The sequence below is a fragment of the Diabrotica undecimpunctata genome, chromosome 1, assembly GCF_040954645.1.
Source record: "Diabrotica undecimpunctata isolate CICGRU chromosome 1, icDiaUnde3, whole genome shotgun sequence".
Taxonomy (NCBI): domain Eukaryota; kingdom Metazoa; phylum Arthropoda; class Insecta; order Coleoptera; family Chrysomelidae; genus Diabrotica; species Diabrotica undecimpunctata.
The window spans coordinates 205,084,190-205,103,481 of NC_092803.1; the positions used below are offsets into that span (position 1 = coordinate 205,084,190).

The window sequence follows — 19,292 nt, forward strand, 5'->3', positions numbered from 1 at the left end:
GTTCTAAAATAAAGGGATAAAGGGGTAGAATGCGAAAACATGGAGTTGATTCCAATTTACTCCAATTATAGTCCTTTTCCATCATATTGATAGCACATTATATATGCAAATCCTCAACAGGTCAAAAAACCATAGGCGTCACCCTATACTTGTTTTGAAATAAATAAAAAAATTAATATTTTAAGATGCCATCAACAATTCATTATCTTTTAAAAAATCTTCTGTAAAATAAGTGTCCACTAATCTCACTATACCTTTTTTGTGCGTAAAAAACGTCGGTATATATGCCACACGATTATTGTTAATTATACCACACGGGTGATTAACGAGAGAATTCAATGTTTCACGAAATAAATTAATGTAAACAGTAATTTAAAGGTGATTATTGTTTTCTATACAAGTTATCGCCTGACACAAAAAGAATACCTTCTTTGAACGATTACCTGGAATTACTGATAAGGCTTCACTAATGATAGTTTAAGTAGTTTTTATGCCACATTACAGCTTATGCCAATAATATAAATTAGAAATTGTTTGCATCTTCCATTTAGTTTGTAGATGTACATTGTTCATGTCTTACCTACCTACGTTTTTGGTGTCGATATTTTGTTATTTGCATTTAAAAATGACGTCGACAACAGGTTTTAACCCGGTTAATTGTAGTTTTAAAGGTGCCTTCAGTCTAAGAGAGAAAAATATAATATTAAATGTACACGATGCACTTGTACATCAACGCCCTTTAAGTAATATTCGTGAAATCCTTAACATGTGTTCAAATATGACAGGGGTTGGAGAAGCAACAATTTATAGATTCCTAAAAGAAAGAAAAGGAGGAACTGTTTCATCTCCCAAGAAGAGTGGAGGGAGTAAACCCTTAGAAATTGAAGAAATACATAAAAACATGATAAGACGCAGTGTCCACTCTTTTTTTTTTAACAAAGAATTTCCAACATTGGACAAAATCCAAACATTAATTAGAGAAAACGAAGAGTTACCAATCATAAGCAACAAGAAATTATGGGGACTATTGAGAAAGATGGGATTTCTTTGGTAAATGAATAGAAGAAAATCCGTTTTAATTGAAAAAGATTACATTGTATGTTGGAGACGAGATTATTTAAGAACTATTAAAAAGTACCGAGAAGAAGGGAAAACAATTTTTTATTTGGACGAGACTTGGCTAAATAAAGGTTATACTGTACCATATCTATGGGTTGATACAAATGTAAAAAGTTCCCGTCAGGCATTCATCGAAGGTGTATCTACTGGAATAAACAATATTCCCGTTGGAAAAGGACGCAGACTCATAATAACCCATATTGGAAACGAATACGGTTTTGTCAATGGTGGATTATTAAGTTTTGCCTCAAAATCAACCAAAGATTACCACGAGGAAATGACTGCTGACGTTTTTGATGAATATTTTGAGCAAATGTTGGATTTAATTCCAAAAAATTCTGTCGTAGTCATGGATAATGCTAGTTACCATTCAAGACTAGCAGAAAAATTGCCAACAACGGCATGGAAAAAAGGAGAGATAATCGAATGGTTGGATAAACACGCAATTGAGTACAAGGAGAATTCAACAAAAAAGGAATTATTACCTATTATAAGGCAACATAAAGCAGCTTATAAAAAATATATAATTGATGAAATGGCATTAAACCGTGATGTAGTTATTTTACGTTTACCCCCATACCACTGTGATCTGAATCCGATAGAAAATATATGGTCTCAAGTAAAGGGTGAAGTCGGACGCAACAACAAACTTTTAAATTAGAAGACTTACAACAATTATTAGAACATTGCTTATCAAAAGTAACTCCAGAAAATTGGAAAAATGCTGTTAGTCATGCTCACAATGAAGAAAATAAAATGTGGAATTTGGATAATATGACTGATGCAATGCTGGAAACGGTAATAATTAACATTGGAGTTGAAGATTCCTTAGATTCTGAAGAAAGCAGTGAATCTGAAATGGAATTTGATTAAAATAATATTCATTTTTTTACAAATCGGCCCCTGTTAGGGCCACAAATTATTTTATATATAACCAATAAAATAAACATCTTACATTTCTTGCAAATTCATTAGTACCTGTTAATCTCCATCACTCCGACACTGGCAACTTTATTTAGGAATTAGTAACCCTCAAAACTATTGTATTCTATTCTGCTTCAACCTTTATACCTGGTGGTCATACTCAATTTAAAATTGTTTTCCTATATACTTCTGTAAACTTGTTGACAAATATCTATTTTTCATTGAGTCACCCGTATCAACAGTTTAGGGATTTGCATACATAATGTGCTATCAATATGATGGAAATGGACCATAGCCTCTTCTACTCAAATCCGACTCTCACGTTTGGCATTGGATTAACTACCCAACCTTGTAAAAAACCTTTTGTTATGAGAGCTACAAAGAAAGAAACCCTGTCTAACCTACGACGAACTCGCAAACGAAATAAGGATAATGATTTAAAAATTTGTACGTGGAACGTAAGAAGCCTTTATCAGCCTGGAGCCAAGGCTCTGCTCATACAAGAAATGAATAAAACCAAAGCAGATATCATTGCTTTACAGGAAATGAGGAAATGAGGTTTACATCCTACCCGACACGAATTTAATAATATGTCCGTTGCATAAAAAGGATGATCAACCGGAGTGTAAGAACTATAGAGACATTACTCTGTTAGCATCTGCGTATAAAATCTTCGGCAATGTATTGTTTCAAAGACTTAAACATTTAACAAAGGATATTGTTGGTCAATATCAATGCAAATTTACTGCTTTAGGCAGTGTTCTCGGACCAGTGCTGTACCTGATATTTACTGCAGACTTATCTACATCACCAGAAAACACAACAGCAACTTATGCAGATGAAACAGCAGTAATCTCTTCTTATGAAGACTCAGCCGCAGCATCACACAGAGTACATGCTAACCTAATTGCAATACAAACTTGGCTAAAAATGTGGCGTCTACGAGCCAATGAAACAAAATCTGCGCAGGTAACATTTACAAACCGCAAGGGAAACTGCCCTCCGGTATCGATAAACGGTCATCGTCTGCCACAGAAAGACGACACAAAATACTTGGGAATGCATTTGGATCCCAGGCTCATATGGCCAAAACACATATTTATTAAGCGAAAACAGCTGAGCCTTAAACTCAGCAAACTATATTAGTAAATGGGCTGGAAGTCAAAACTTTCAAGCGACAACAAAATTTTATTTTTTTTATAATTATGTTATTTTAAAACCCATTTGGAGCTATGCAATACAGATGTGAGGAACAGCAGCTAGATGCAGTATTGGACATAACCAATCGGACGAAGGCTTAACGAAAGACCCCAACCGATCTGTTAATTATAAACTAGTCGTTAAAGCCAAATAGAAGCAGAAGTCCAACCAAACCCTATACGTGACACTATTCCAGTGCCGAGAATAAGTACACAGGAAATTGTCAATGGGCAATTTTGTACAAGACATTTTTTTCTTTAATAGTAATATAAAAATATGTACAAAAGTCTACATAACGATGGTTAAATACCGAAACCTCATAAGTCAAACTTTATAATTTTTAAGGAGAGCGGAAAAACTTCGATGCATCAAACATATGTTTTCTTTTTTAGTATTTATTTAATTATTACTTTGAAAAAAAACATTTAATAACATATTCGGAACCAGAATATTCGGCCAGAATATTCGGAACAATATTTTCAACCCAAATCTTCACAAATCTAAAAATGGCCAATTTTGGACATATGAGGTTTCTACATTTAACCGTCGATAAGAAATTCGGCTTCGATGAAAAACCGTTGGTATAAGCAACTCTGATTTAACAGAAATTGCAATTTCAACTACATACAAAATAGTTAAAAATGAACCCTATGAAGCAATGAAATACCTATAATAGAAATATAGAATGAAATTGGAAACAACTGGTCGGAACACGAATTGGTGAAAACTCTTCAAAATTAGATAAAGAAAATGGTCTTCAAATTTAAAACCATAAATAAACATCAAGCAGTTATGGAAAGCCAAAGAATAGTCAACAGACGTAATATATACCTAGAACAAATTACTAAATAAAAAAAAAAATAATAAAAATAAAAATAAATTAATTAATTAATAAATAAAATTTAAATAATTTTTTTGAAATTACTAAATATGTATAGGCAAGAAAGTAGGCGAGTTTACTATTTATTTAGACGAAACTGGGTATGATGCCCATCATACAGTTAAGAAAGTATGAGCAGATGTTCAAACATGAGCAATGAGCATATCGTATCATGAACAGATCGCAACTAATTATTGTACATTGTTTGTTTTACAATATTTTATACAAAACTATGCTATCAATAATTTTCAAATAAAGTATAGAAAATTTGTCCAAAACCTTTTGAATAAAGTATCAAATTTTATTATTAAATTTTAATGAACACAATGATTGACTTCTAATGTATATCGTTCAGCTGTGGCTTTCGATTGCAATACCATTCATTAACTGTATATCACTCTTATCATCAAATAATATCGTGAAAATGGTGAAAACGATCCAAAAATTCCAGTTATTGTATAAAATACCAGAGAAATTGTGAAACTAAAATGTTAAAACAAAACATGTTCCATATCTAGATGATGTATTAAAATTGCTGTAAACGATAACAATGATATCTCTTATTTACTAGTTAGTTACAAAAATAAAGCGCTATCTTATCTGTAACAGATAGTGAACTCGCTGATAACGAGCACTGTATAGTTATTAGTTGCCAGTCTGCATTTACAAAAGATCCGTTGGTTGTTTAAAATAATATTTCGGAACAGATAATTATAGTCCAGTTGATTTGAGGTGTGTGCTGTTCGAAGAGAAGAGCATACTTGTCTAAACTTGGATACAAAGATTTGTGTGTCTAATATTTACAATAGTGCACAATATTTATACTTCAGGCACTATGTGTAAAGTATGTACTCCTTCTTCAACAGTGAAGGAATTATCCACTTCCCAGAAAAAAACAGCGTCCTTGCCGACCTCAGAAATGGTGCACTGATTTATCTACATCTGAATCGTCCTGTCTAACAGCTGAATTAATTCTTAGAAATTACGGTAAAATGATAGTAGACGATTGTATTTCTTTTCAAAAAAGCTTCACCGTTATTCTTCACATGTTTCACCCACCATCAGGAACAATTGTGGAAACTCGAACTGAAACGAAATGCTCTTTATCTATGTGGTCTTTATATTAATTTAACATGCTTAACTGTTACTAGCACTAACTCAAACAAAAAAAAAGGAACTGGCACTGATATGGTAGGAAATTATATACATATATTCACTGGAGTCCCGAAAGATAAAAGAGCCGCTAGGAGAGTATCAATACTAATAAAGAAAAAACTTAAGAATAATATCACAGACTGGGAAACAATTGATGAGAATATCCTAAGAGTAAATATAGACATATATGGGCACAAGATTACCATGATAGCCGCTTATGCCCCCTCTGATGATGCAACAATCAATGTGAAAGAAGATTTCTTTCAAAAAATCGAGGATATACTTAACAACATAGGAAAAAACAGAGAAATAATTATGCTTGGGGACTTCAATAGTAGAACGGGATATCAGAAAAACAGTAGAGTAGTAGGACCTTTTGGAGAAATGGCAACTAATGATAATGGCGGTAGACTTATACACTTATGTGAGAGCTATGAGTTAAAAATTAGCAATGGATTCTACAAACATAAGGACATACATAGATATACCTGGATTCAACAAACACGCAATCTAAAATCAGTCATCAATTATATTATTAGTAAACAAAAATCTGTATTGCAGTGGAATGATGTAAGAGTTCTCCGAGGAATAACATGTGGATCCGATCACTACTTAGTAAGAGCGAAAATTTTGTTCCCACTTAAGATAATACACGGAGACCAAAACCTAGAAGACAAGCAAGACTTGCAGACAGTAGATACTCCGAAGTACAACTTCAATAGTTTTATAAATGATAGTACTAAACAGCTATACCAACGACGACTGGATGAAAAACTACGAGAAATAGAGAGACAAACATTTTCAGATATTTACGAGAATATTATTGCTAGTTTACACCTGGCCTCTAAGGAGACACTCGGGACACAGCAAAACAAAATTAGTAACAAAATATGGTGGAACGAAGAAATCGAATATATGGTAAAACAGAAAAAAGAACAGTATCTAAAATGGCTAAATACAAAAAATACTGAAGACCATAAAGCTTACAAAGAAGCCGATAGACAACTACGGAAAATGATAAAACAAGAAAAGAATAAAACATGGGATCAGAAATGTCAAGAAATCAATACATACATCGGAGGGAAGCAATGTACAGAGGTATGGAATTTTATACAATCAGTAAAAAATACAGGAAAAGACAAAGCACACATACACACCATAAAACCAAGACAATGGAAAGATCACTATGAAAGCTTGCTGACAGAGACAAGACAAGAATACCTAGCGAACTCCCCAACACAGTCAGTACATATACAAGGAGAGGAAGCGAGGGAGACATCGAAACAGTAAGGAAGGTTGTAATGACCCTAAAGAATGGTAAATCCGCTGGACCTGAGGGAATCTATCCTGAAATGCTTAAGAATGGAACTCATAAACTATTTGAAATATTAACTTATGTGATCAATCAGTGTCTAAATGGACACCCAGTACCAGAACAATGGAGAACGGCATACATGTCCTCAATACACAAAAAGGGGGACAAAAGGAATTGTAATAATTGTAGAGGCATATCGGTAACCAACACCCTGAGCAGACTGTATGGACGAATTTTGAGAAATATGATCGAGGAAGAATATAAGCACAATGAAGAGGAAGAACAAAGCGGGTTCCGTGCAGGAAGATCGTGCACCGATAACGTATTTTGTCTTAAACAAATAATAGAAGAAAGATCGGCTAACAATCTAGAAACTCATATTACTTTTGTAGACCTGCAAAAAGTATATGACAACATCCCCTTAACAAAACTGTGGACAACGTTGAAAAGATCTAACATCAACCACACATTGATAAATGCTGTACAAGAACTATATCGAGACTCAAAGGCACAAATAAAAACAGGAAAATATCTAACGGAAGAATTCCTGGTTACAAAAGGCTTGCGACAGGGATGCTGTATCTCACCAACCTTATTCAAGATATATGTTGCAGCGGCATTGGAAAGATGGAAAAGAAAGGTACATAGGATGGGTATAGAGCTTAGCAATGAATGTATATATACACTCCAGTTTGCTGATGACCAGGTAGTGCTAGCGACCGACAGGGAAGACATGCAGTACATGCTAAGAAAACTGATAGAAGAATATCACGACTGGGGAATGAATGTCAATACAACAAAAACCAAATATCTTTGTATTGGAAACGAGTCAGATAACATAGACCTCGAAAACGGACAACATATTTCCTGCTGTCAGAGCTATGACTACTTGGGTGTTGCCTTTGACAATACAGGAACTGATACACGGGAAATAGAAAAACGAATCACTCAAGCAAAGAAAGTCTTAGGATGTCTCAATGGTATACTGTGGAGTAAAGAGATAACGAAAGGAAGGAAATTTAATATATATGAGACCATGATTAAAACTACTCTTCTTTATGGCGCTGAAACATGGAGAATTAGTGAAAAGAACAAAAAGCGAATAGAAGCAGTAGAGATGGATGCAATGAGAAGATCTTTAGGTATTTCCAGATGAGACCGAATCAGAAATGATGTAATAAAACAACGTATGGGAATAGAAGGAAATATAACTCAAGATATAGAGAAGAAACAATTAAGGTGGTATGGGCATGTTCAACGGATGCCAGCATCAAGACTCCCCAAAAAAGTAACAGAATGGCAACCGATAGGTCCACGGAAAAGAGGAAGACCCCGATTAGAATGGCAACACGGCGTAAACAAGTCCATGAGCGAAAGAAATTTAACAACAAACGACTGCGAAGATAGGAAGAGATGGTGTTTAGGTATCGGACAACGTCGAAAGACGTTCTAAACCGATGTGTATATAACATGCTTAACGAAGTTCAACTAGTAGCGACCTCTATATGAAGCACCAAGAAGTCAGGAGATTTTTGGTCAAAAAAATGTAATCGTCTATTTTCATTTCAAATGTGTTTTTTTAGTATATTTTTTTAGGTGTTTTTTATTCGTAAAGAGTGCAAAAGATGTTTTTCAAGAGTAAACTGTAGATGTATTGTCGGAATAAAGAGTCATTCCTAACATCGTCAAATAGCTTTCGGTAAGCTTGGATTTGCAGGTCACCTAATTTATTATCGAAGAGAAGTCTCTTAGTTGACTTCGCTGCTTCTTAGAAATCACTTCAAAAATTTCGTAAACCTACGATAATTTCTAATTTTGGAATTATATGAATTGCAACTCTTCCATATCGTTTCCAGAGCATCATCGGTGTCTTATTTTCTAGATTCGTGCCTCACGCTGTCCCGCATTATTTCGTACAGTATTTCATGTGGGATTCCTTGTACCGAGGACTCCCATCCGCGAGTACTGCATCAGCATGCTACGAGGGTTGGAGGATGGCCTGGAAGCATTGGGGCACGAAGGAGTAGTCCTTGATTTAATCGGATCAATCCTCCTCACTCTTATGAATTGTATATCCGAATGTCCTTTATGGGTAAACAAGTCTCATCAGGTTGGGTTTATTTCTATTGCTTGTTAGCATTTCTCATCGTTCTACATTGTTGTATTCATGAATTCAATAGTTTTTTCAAAATGTTGAATATAGATTATGGAGGCTATGATGTATCCTTTACGTAAATAATTATTCTTCGTTCACAAATTGTTGAGAGCGCGAAATATGCCTCAAACTCATAAAACGGTCGTAAATCATAGGCGTTCCTAAGGTGTTTATTCATTAAATAATAATATAATGTTTTAATACTGTTATATATAATATTGATAATATTTTAATACTAATATATTTAGCAAAAAAAACAATTAAAACTTTCACGACTAATATTGGTTATTATATTATATTAATAAAAATAAGAATTTAACCATTAAAAATTTTGTAAATAAGAATACCTTATCTCTTTGGATATTTCAATACTAATCTTCGCGTTTAATCACTTTACTAGAAAACCTGGAATTAATATCCGAAGGTACTATTCGTTGCAAGATAATTAAGATGGAATTCCCCAGATTTTTAATAATATAATTATATTCGAAACTTAACTTGAAAGGGTGAAGTTATTACGAACGAAAACAATTTTTTTGTTTAGTACGTTTTTGATCGCATGCAATTTACGGCTCGTCGGTGTTTCCGCGTCTACGGCAGTAATTAGCGTCTCGAATATTTCTTTTGCGAATTATATGCAGTGCGTGAGTGATTTTTTATTCCATATACCTACGAACATATACGTACCTTTCGCTCGTGCTCGTTTTGTTGGATTGTTTGTGATGGCTTCATCATCAAGTTTTACACCGGTACTGTTGCGTACAGTCAGTAAGTCTGTCTATTCACCAAGAGAGAAGACTATTGTCCTGAATGTTCACGATGCTCTGGTTTCTCAGAATCCCACAAACACTGTTCGCAATATAGTCGAAAGTTGTGCCATCATGACTGGCGTAGGAGAGTCAACTTTATATAGGTTCCTATCAGAAAGAAAAAAACACGGTATAGCTAACCCAAACACAAACGAACACTTAAAGAGAGGGAAAAAGCCTATTGAAATTGATGAATTTGCCAAAAATGGTAGGTATTCGAAGGATAATTCATGGATTTTTTTTCAAAAAAGAAATACCAAACCTAAACAAAATTTTACAAGAAGTTAGAGACGACCCGGATTTGCCTCATATCGGACGAACTAAATTGTGGCAAGTTTTAAAGAATTAAATTTCCGGTGGGAGAAATCAGACCGAAAATCACTTTTGATTGACCGGGAGGAGAAGATGATGTTGGAGAAGAAATTATCTAAGATTCATACGAAAATTCTGGGCTGAAGAAAGGCCCATCTTCTACCAGGATGAAACGTGGGTAAACTCAGGTCATACTCTAAAAAAAATTTGGTCAGATAAAAATATATTAAGCTCCAGGCAAGCCTTTATGGAAGGTTGGTCTACTGGTATCTCCCCACCTTCTGGTAAAGGCAGTAGATTAATAATTTTTCACATTGACAGTGAAAAAGGATTTGTTAAGCATGGTTTGTTGGAATTTCATTCCAAAAGCACAAAAGACTATCACGAGGAGATGACAGCTGATGTTTTCGGAAGAGTATTTTGAGCAAATGATTGAACACATACCACCAAATTCAATTATAGTATCAGATAATGCACCTTATCATTCACGACTAGTAGAAAGACTTCTAACGAATGCGTGGAAGAAACAGGATATTCTTGACTGGCTGCGGAATAAGTATCTGCCTTGCGAAGATGGAATGGTAAAAGCAGAACTTTTAAAAATTGCCCGGCAACACAAATCTAAGTTCAAGAAATACGTAGTTGACAAAATGGCGGAAAGGCGAAACATCACAGTCTTTAGACTTCCCACTCTACCACTGCGAATAAATCCAATTGAACTCATTTGGGCACAAATGAAAAGTTATGTGGCTAGAAAAAATACGTCATATAAAATACAAGCTGTACGTGAATTGTTATACGAGTCTTTATAACATATTACAAAACAAAACTGGAAAGATGCAGTAAGACATGTAATAGAAGAAGAACAAAAAATGTGGGATCTTGATAACATAATTGATGCGACCGTAGAGATTATTAACCTAATTGTTAACCCTCAAGACGACTCGGATTCCGAAGTTGATCCTATTTATTTTAAATTTGAATAGTTTTCTAATTGTAATTATATAAGGTAAGTAATAGTAGTTGTAATCGTAGGGTATTAAAGGGGAAAGGCGCAAAATGTCGCCTGTCAAAACGTTCAATGTGTTTTAAATGTATCCATTTTTTTTTTTTCAAATCCTGAGAAAACTAAAAATCATTTTTGAAAAATTTAAAGGCAGAATGAAATATTTTTTAGAATAAATAAAAAGTTTCTTTTGCATGCAATATTTTCAATTAAAAATCATACTATATTTTCTCTTTTATTTTCACCCCTGTTACATAACATATTAAAATAAACATTGTAGAAGTTTTCGGGGACTTTCTGCCCTGAGTAATAATGTAATCTTTCATTCTGCGTTTAAATTTTTCAAAAATATTTATTAGTTTTCTCCGGATTCGAAAATAATGGATACATTTAAAACACATTGGAAATTTTGCCAGACGACATTTGGCACCTTTTTCCTTAATTAAATAAATGTATCTTTTACAAATGGCAAGAAACTTTTTATTTTTGAATAAAATAAATAAGTTTTATTAAAAAATACAATTTACATAAGTACAATTTAAAAAATATATTTATTTAGTTCAAATAAATGTTTCAATCATATACTCTACGACACTGGTCGTTCATCTCTAACCATTCAAAATACCCCCGTAATAGGATTATAAGGTATTGTATTCCTTCAGATATAAGGTGGGTTAGTCGAAAACGTCTTAAACCGTCAGTTTTAGGTTGGTTTTTACTATTATATCGTATTACCTATCCTCTCTGTATTTCAGTTTTCTAATTAGGGTTAAACTTGTAGTGAGCTATCAACAAATTATGAACCGGCTATACATACACGTGTAAAATTCAAAAAATGTACATCAGATTACAATTCTTAAAACAGAATGTGTAAAAACATACACATAAAATTACATATCTTGAAGATCTGTGAGTTAATTCAAAATAACCTAACTTTTGGTTTTGTGTTTGAAAAAATGGATTTTGTAAATTTGTTATTCCTTTTATGAGATTTGGTGGACGGAATGGTGTAATTAGAGCTATTGATTGAACACATATTGCAATTAAGCACCTGCTGATGATCCGATCAGACTTGGCCTACTTCAACAGAAAAGAATTTTAAAGTATAAATGTGCAAGCAATTTGTGATGCCAGTTCTATATTTATAAATTGTAATGCTTGCTTCCACACATGATTCAGAGTTTTGGGAGTTAACTCTAGTGAATTGATTTTTCAGAAAACAATTTTTGACATATGCCTATTTAATTGGAGATTTAGGTTATCCATTTCAACCATGGCTATTAACTCATGTTTCGAATGCTAGAGAAAATACCCCAGAAGGAACATTCACCCATGCTCATACTGCAACCAGGAATGTGATTAAGAAACCTTGCAGAATTTTGAAATCCCGCTTTCATTGTTTGCACAAGCCATGGTTTCACATTACAGCCTTGTTAAACTAAAATATCGATAAATCGGTAAGATAGTTTCGAAACAAATTCAGATTTCTGCTTTAATCTGAACCTTCTATAAATGCAAGGTATAACAGACGTTGATAAAGATGTTAATAGAGACATGGGGAATCTAAAATTTGCATTCCACGACATGTCTATCAACTAAACAGAAATCCTTAACGAATTTGTTTCTTGTACTCATACAGAGTAGATCCGAATAAAATGAAAAAGACAGCAAAGATTTGATTTCACGTACAAAGCGTCTATGTATCTGTTGATACGTATTTATTGTTACTTCCTAATAAGACGTATGTATCTGTTGATTACTTTTTATTGTTGCTTCCTAATACGACAGAGAAGATTATTTTTCACGTTAAGAACGGCTATGAATAACTGTTCTGATGAGACTTATTAAGTCGAAATACGTATCAACAGATACATAGACGCTTTGTACGTGAAATCAAATATTTGCTGTCTTTTTTATTTTATTCAGATCTACTCTGTATGAGTACAAGAAACAAATTCGTTAAGGATTTCTGTTTAGTTGATAGACATGTCGTGGAATGCAAATTTTAGATTCCCCATGTCTCTATTAACATCTTTATCAACGTCTGTTATACCTTGCATTTATAGAAGGTTCAGATTAAAGCAGAAATCTGAATTTGTTTCGAAACTATCTTACCGATTTTCCTATCAGATGTCGCTATTGCGTCCATAACGAAGCCATTTTATTGTTGCTTCCTAATAAGACAGAGAAGATTATTTTTCACGTTAAAAACGGCTATGAATAACTGTTCTGATGAGACTTATTAAGTCGAAATACGTATCAACAGATACATAGACGCTTTGTACGTGAAATCAAATCTTTGCTGTCTTTTTCATTTTCATAAAATATCGATGTTTAAGTCATTTAGTATGCGTAAAGCCGCCGCCAACTTTCTGTCTGTTTTAACTTAATTTTTAAATTATTGTGCAGAACTCTAACAACTTTTATTAAACGAACAAATAATTTTCGTAACCATGACTTTTTGGTTGAACTATTTTTCTATGTAATTTCTTCTACAGTTGCGTATTTTCCACGACTTAGAATTAAGATTTTGACGTCTCCATAGACATGATGTTCGTAGTTCCCCGGAACCTTAATTTATTATAATTGTTTAATTATTCTAAAGATAATCTTCAAAATATAAACTTAATTCATTAATAATGTTTTGTGTAGCTTATTAAGCAGTATCCTTGTTATCTTTATTCTTGATCAGATATTCTCATCAGACTTTGGCCTATATCAAAGGTACTTTTTACTGTTAGTCTAACAACAGACCATTAGTCTTTTTGTGTCGGTATATACCACTCTCTAATGACTGACTGTCTTTTGTATAATTCCAACTATAATAATTTTGTATTGTTTAGTCTTCTATTTAAAATAAAAAATAATAATACAAATAGTAGTTAGAAGCACAACATCGTACTTACTTACCGTAGATTTCTTTAAACAACGTTTTTACAGTAAAAATATACAGGGTGTTTCATTAATAATTGGAAATATTTTAACTGTAGATTCCTGCGCTCAAAATATTGTGATTTAACCCAAATAACTTAAATAAAATGTGGCTCCTTACTAAGTTCTTCTTGTTCTACGGCACTAATGAAGTCTGATAGTGGTGCTTCCTTATAAAGTTGATAAAGCTCGTTGTTGTATCGACTTCTGAAGATTACGTTTCCCCTCACAGGTATTGGTATTTCCCCTCAGTGAGTTACACGGTGTTTTATTTAAAAATTTAAAAACTATTTGTACCCAGTACTTTAAAACTATTTGACATATCCTTTTCGTATTTTACAAGAAGTGAAGGTACTGTGCACCCTACTAAATTATTTTAAATAAACGTTTCTGGCTACTACCAGAGGCGTACGACAGGGGAAAATGAAAGGTTCCCTTTCCCAAATTCTAGGCAGAATTGCTACTTTATAACAAATGTTTAATGTGAAGTCCATTTACCTCTAAAAGCTTATGATTTGTTTCGTTAAACGATCTTCTAAATTTAAAAAAATATGTTTGGCTGATTGGTAATAAAGTTAGCGGAATTTACTATTTGCTGCCACATTGATTAACTATTATTTAATTCTTGTGAGTATACCAGTGATTTCATATAGGTACCCCCAGAAAAAAAATCTAAGGGATTACATCTGGTGTTCTAGGCGGCCACGAAACTTCACCACCTCTGCCAATCCAACGATGAGAAAATTGCTGATCTAGATACTTTCGAACTATTAAAGGACAATGAGGCGGAGTTCTATCCTGCATAAATAACATATCTCTTCTTTGATTAAGTGGCCGCCAATCTTTCAGATCGTCGAGAAGTGTAGTTTGTAGAAACTGTAAATACGAGTTACCAGTAAATACGAGTTTAAATTTAAGTTTAATAATTTAAACTTGCTGGTAATTCATGAGAACCCAAAAAGCTATCTCCAAATATACCGACCATAATCTTAAATTCATGTTGAAAATGTGACTTTTTGAGATGGGGATTTTCAAGATCCCAACTGTGGCTGTTTCTCCAGTTAAATACGAGTAAATATAGCTTCTTCAGTAAAGAGAGCTTTTTAATAAAATTACGATTTTGATTTTTTTTTCTTGATTACCCACATTGTTTTTTTAATAGTGACTAAAATTTTATTTGCGTAATAAATGCAATCCTATGACCCAAAAACACTGAAATAATTAATACATCAATTAAAATAACTGCACCGCTTCATTTTTAACTTCAAATATCTCTAAAAATAATGACTTTTCGAAAAAAAAAAAAAAAAAGTATTGGAGAATTGAAAAAATGTGCTAAAATAACAATTCCGCCAGTAGAGTAGAATTTGGGAAAGGTCAACCTTTCACTTTCCCCTGCCGTACGCCTCTGGTAGTAGTCAGGAAGGTTTATTTAACATAATTTAGTAGAGTGTATAGTACCTACACTTCCTGCCAAGTATGACAAGGATATGTCAAACAGTTTTAACGTAGTAGGTACAAATTGTTTTTAAATTTTTTATTAAAACCCTGCAACTCAGTAAAAAAGCCATATTTTATTTATTGATTTGGGTTAAACCTTAATATTTTGAGCCTAGGAATCTACATCTAATCGTTATGGACAGCGACACATACGTGTGTTAAGTTTGTATACTTAAATGTGGCGACTACTCAGAAAATTTACATCGGTCAAACTGGTAGAACTTTTAACAAAACTTTAGCAGAACATAAAAGGGCTTTCAATAACAGGAAAACAGATTCTACATACGCACTTCACCTTCTAGATCATAATCATTCTTTTAATGACGAATCTCAAATTCTTCACATCCAAAATAAAGGCCTTAAGCTAACTTTACTAGAATCTATGGAAATTATCAAATTAAAAAACACAGACATAATTCTAAATGACCAACTTGAGACAACAGTTCTCCCCTCCTCAACCTATTTCGTAAAAGAGTATAAATTGTAAACACAACCAAATATAGATCACTTGAGAAAGGCACTCTTTCGAAACAGCTGTAGTGATAAGACATTATAATACATTTTGTGGAAGTTTTGAAAACATAGTTTTCAGTGTTTTATTGTTATATAAAATGAATTTCCATCAAGTAGAGGTCGAATCCATCACTTAACTATTTATCTAATCCTTATTGTATATTAGATAAGTTCTTAGTTATAAAAAATTTAAAGTTCAGACACCTAGGTAACAATTTTCCTTCCAAAAAAATAATTCGGTGTTCCTTTAACAATCCTATCGTGAAATTATTATATTATATTACAGTGGAATTTAATTATCTATCTACTCGTATAACCGCTAAGGAGTTCGGATTATTTGCATGATAATTTCATATAATTCGAAGCGGTTAGCATTTTAGAATTATTTGCATTAGCCACGACATAATTACTTCATCGTTAGCTACTCGTATATAAAAGGTTGCAACATACAAATTATGACACCACCCTCTCGTAGAGTTTTAATTTAAATTACGCCCCTTTTCATCAACTGCTTAAAGTCCAGATGAGGGGAAATAGATTCATATTTTTGTAGAGGAAGTGTTTATTATCTTGATATACGGGGGGTGTATATTGCTTTTGTATAAAAACTAGTGTAAAAACGATGCACAGGAAGTGATAGTGATGGGTTAAATAACCAATTTTGATGTTTTAAGGTGTTGACGTTATTACAAAGTAAAGTTTTTGATAATTTCATGGTTTAACAAGCATTAAGTCTCAGAATTTTATTTTCAATGCTATTGTTGATAAAACGCTTGTTTTTGACAACAGTTTTCTGTGTACTTTTTTATATTTACAGTCAGTTTTTTAACCTCAAAAATTGCAACAGCTCTTAGATTAGTTAATAAGCAAAGAAATAAAGCCAAAAGAAAGCTACTCAAAGAAGAGCTTTTACAGCGATGTATACTACATTCACCGAAATTTAAAAAATATACTGTATATGAGGTAGCAAAAAAATATGGAGTTACGGAGTTGCGATTACTACCTAGTGCTATCCTAAGACTAATAAGGAAAAACTCAGGGAAATATAATGTTGTTGTACAAGTCCAGTCTCTTAGATTTTTCATCCACTAGATTTTTCGTTTACTTATATAGAGTCCGTTTATACCGGTCCGCTTCTTCCTTTTAATTTACCTTGTGCTTTAACCAAATTATGCCAGTTGTCTGTGTTTAACTCTGCAGATCACTTTTTGATGTTGATCTATTCGTTTGTGTTTATACCAGTAGGAAACAGTATTTAACAGGGGCAATGAAAAAATATAAAAGACTAGCACAAAAAAACTGATCACTACATAGGTTTCACTTGGTGTAAGAACGAGATCTATTGAATTTGGGGCAATAGGTCTTCTTCTATTGTTATGCCCTTCCTTTTTCTTGACGGAAAAGTCTTGAAAGTTCGTACGAAGATTCTTCTTGGTATAATATGTTTATCATAAAAGTTATTTAATTTAATGGAAAGGTTTTGGTATTAAATTTTTAAACACTGATTTTCATTGAGTTCCAGGCCCAAAAACTTCATTTATGTGGTTCTGTCAACAGTAATAAATATTTTTGTATGGATTTGTCGAATTTGGTAAAGAATAAATTACTACAGAATTAGTTTTTTTGGAAAATCGCGCTAAATCCAGTTCTGTTGTATGTAATAAACAGAATAAATAATACTCGATCTAGAAGGTTACCTTGAGGTACACCTCACTCAACTGACACTACGTACTTCATAACTTTAGGTCTTGCGTGTTTGTTAGAAAGAATTAGGGCATTTTCATAGTCTTTCTTATATTCTATTTATAGGAATTTTGTAAGTCATACAATTAAAGTCCTTGCTAAGATCACAAGAGTTACAGAATGGTGTTTTTTCGACACGAGACAGAACACTTTATAAAAAGGGACACGAATAGTGTAAACATTTTAAATTTAAACGGTCTTATAAGCGGTTAAGCATAGTAAGTACATTGAAACTAGGAAACCAGTAACAACAACCAGAAAAAGTTGAGACATAATGGCAGATATAACTTTTTTTACTAAGCAAAGTGTACTGCTTGTTTACAGTTATGGTTTTTGAGTCCTAGCATATTTCGCTTTACAACTTTTGAGGGAAATAAATATCCATTTCTGCGAAATATCATCCATGCAAAGATTATGGAAAAAAGAAACAATGTTATGCCTGCCTAACTGAAAAGGTGTTTTAACGAAAGCTCCAATCTACTTTTTCGCGTAATTGTATTCAAAATTCAAATCACTAACTCATGTATGATAGCCATACTTTGAAACGGATAAGGTACCCGAAGAAGAATATTTGACTTTTTGGTTCTCAAAACACTCCAAAATCCATAACATTAACATAAAAGTATTATATTCTTGCACAGTTATACATAAATTGATAAAAATTACATTTTTTTCAAATATGTGCCCATTTTCTTTGACAAGTCGATGTAATAAAATACATTTTAAGACTTTAAGACCCTTTGTGTACTGAGTATGTTTTCGGCAGTTTATACTATTATCGAATAAGATAAATTGGTTATTAAAACTTGGTATATTAAGTGGTACAGTGATCTATATACGACGATAAAAGATAATATTTTCCTAAGTTGTGTTGTAAAAGTTTATGGATAATCCTACTAAGAATGTTTTGGCCTACACCTGACTGCCTACAGCACGTGTTCACCTGAGCGCTTATGGTATAAAAATTGTTTGAAACAACAATAATAATTATTGTAATATGCTAGACCGTTGCATGGTCGGATTCACGGTTCTCCAAGGTCATTCCACTAGTATATAACACTTTAGATAATTAAAGATAACAACTTACATATTAAAAAGCGACAAAAGGCAGCAAAACATACAATAAAAACATTAAAAACACCTACTTTTCAACGGTTTAGGATTGCTCTGCTTGCGTCTGGACATCGTAGAAACTCCTGTGAAGAAGTCTCTTATTTTGGACAAACAACAAAAACAAAAAGTCACATGATAACGTACGGATTTTAAGCACAACGACAACACAGACACTTACAACACAAAACAAAAACAACAAATAAAAATTATATTAGTGGTGGATTAATCGGAATCGGTGGATTGTTTTGATGTCAAGTCAGTTCACGTGTGTTTTGGGCACGTTGAGCGGTGTGATAGATGTTCCCCTCTCTGCAGTTAAACAGCGACTGGCGGTGTGAGTCATGGCTCATGCCAATGCCGATTGTTGCTTTCCGCTATGCGCAGTCGCGCTGTATTCGCCGCTTTCTTACTTTTTATCAGACAACTCACTTCTTATCAATCTCCACATTAACATGAGTTTGTGCTTTTATTTTTTTACGTCGCTATCTTGATGATGACTCGCTAGTCGTAGAAGACTGTTGGTTATGTTTAAATACACTACCTACTGCATGCGTTTTACATAGCTATTTGACATTTGGTATACCGATTGTCCCCTTGCAGGCTATAGAATATTAAAA

The 19,292-nt window shown here is 33.2% G+C and overlaps 1 protein-coding gene across 1 annotated transcript in view; it reads right to left on the bottom strand.

The window, feature by feature from the left end:
• The window catches only part of ush (Zinc finger protein ush), a 427,478-nt gene extending 408,488 nt beyond the window's left edge, over positions 1–18,990 (bottom strand). The window contains exon 1 of the mRNA XM_072521038.1: positions 18,708–18,990. Coding sequence (XP_072377139.1) covers positions 18,708–18,747 — 40 coding nt within the window. The 5' untranslated portion in view covers positions 18,748–18,990. The remainder of the gene's footprint in view (positions 1–18,707) is intronic.
• Positions 18,991–19,292: the final 302 nt, after the last annotated feature.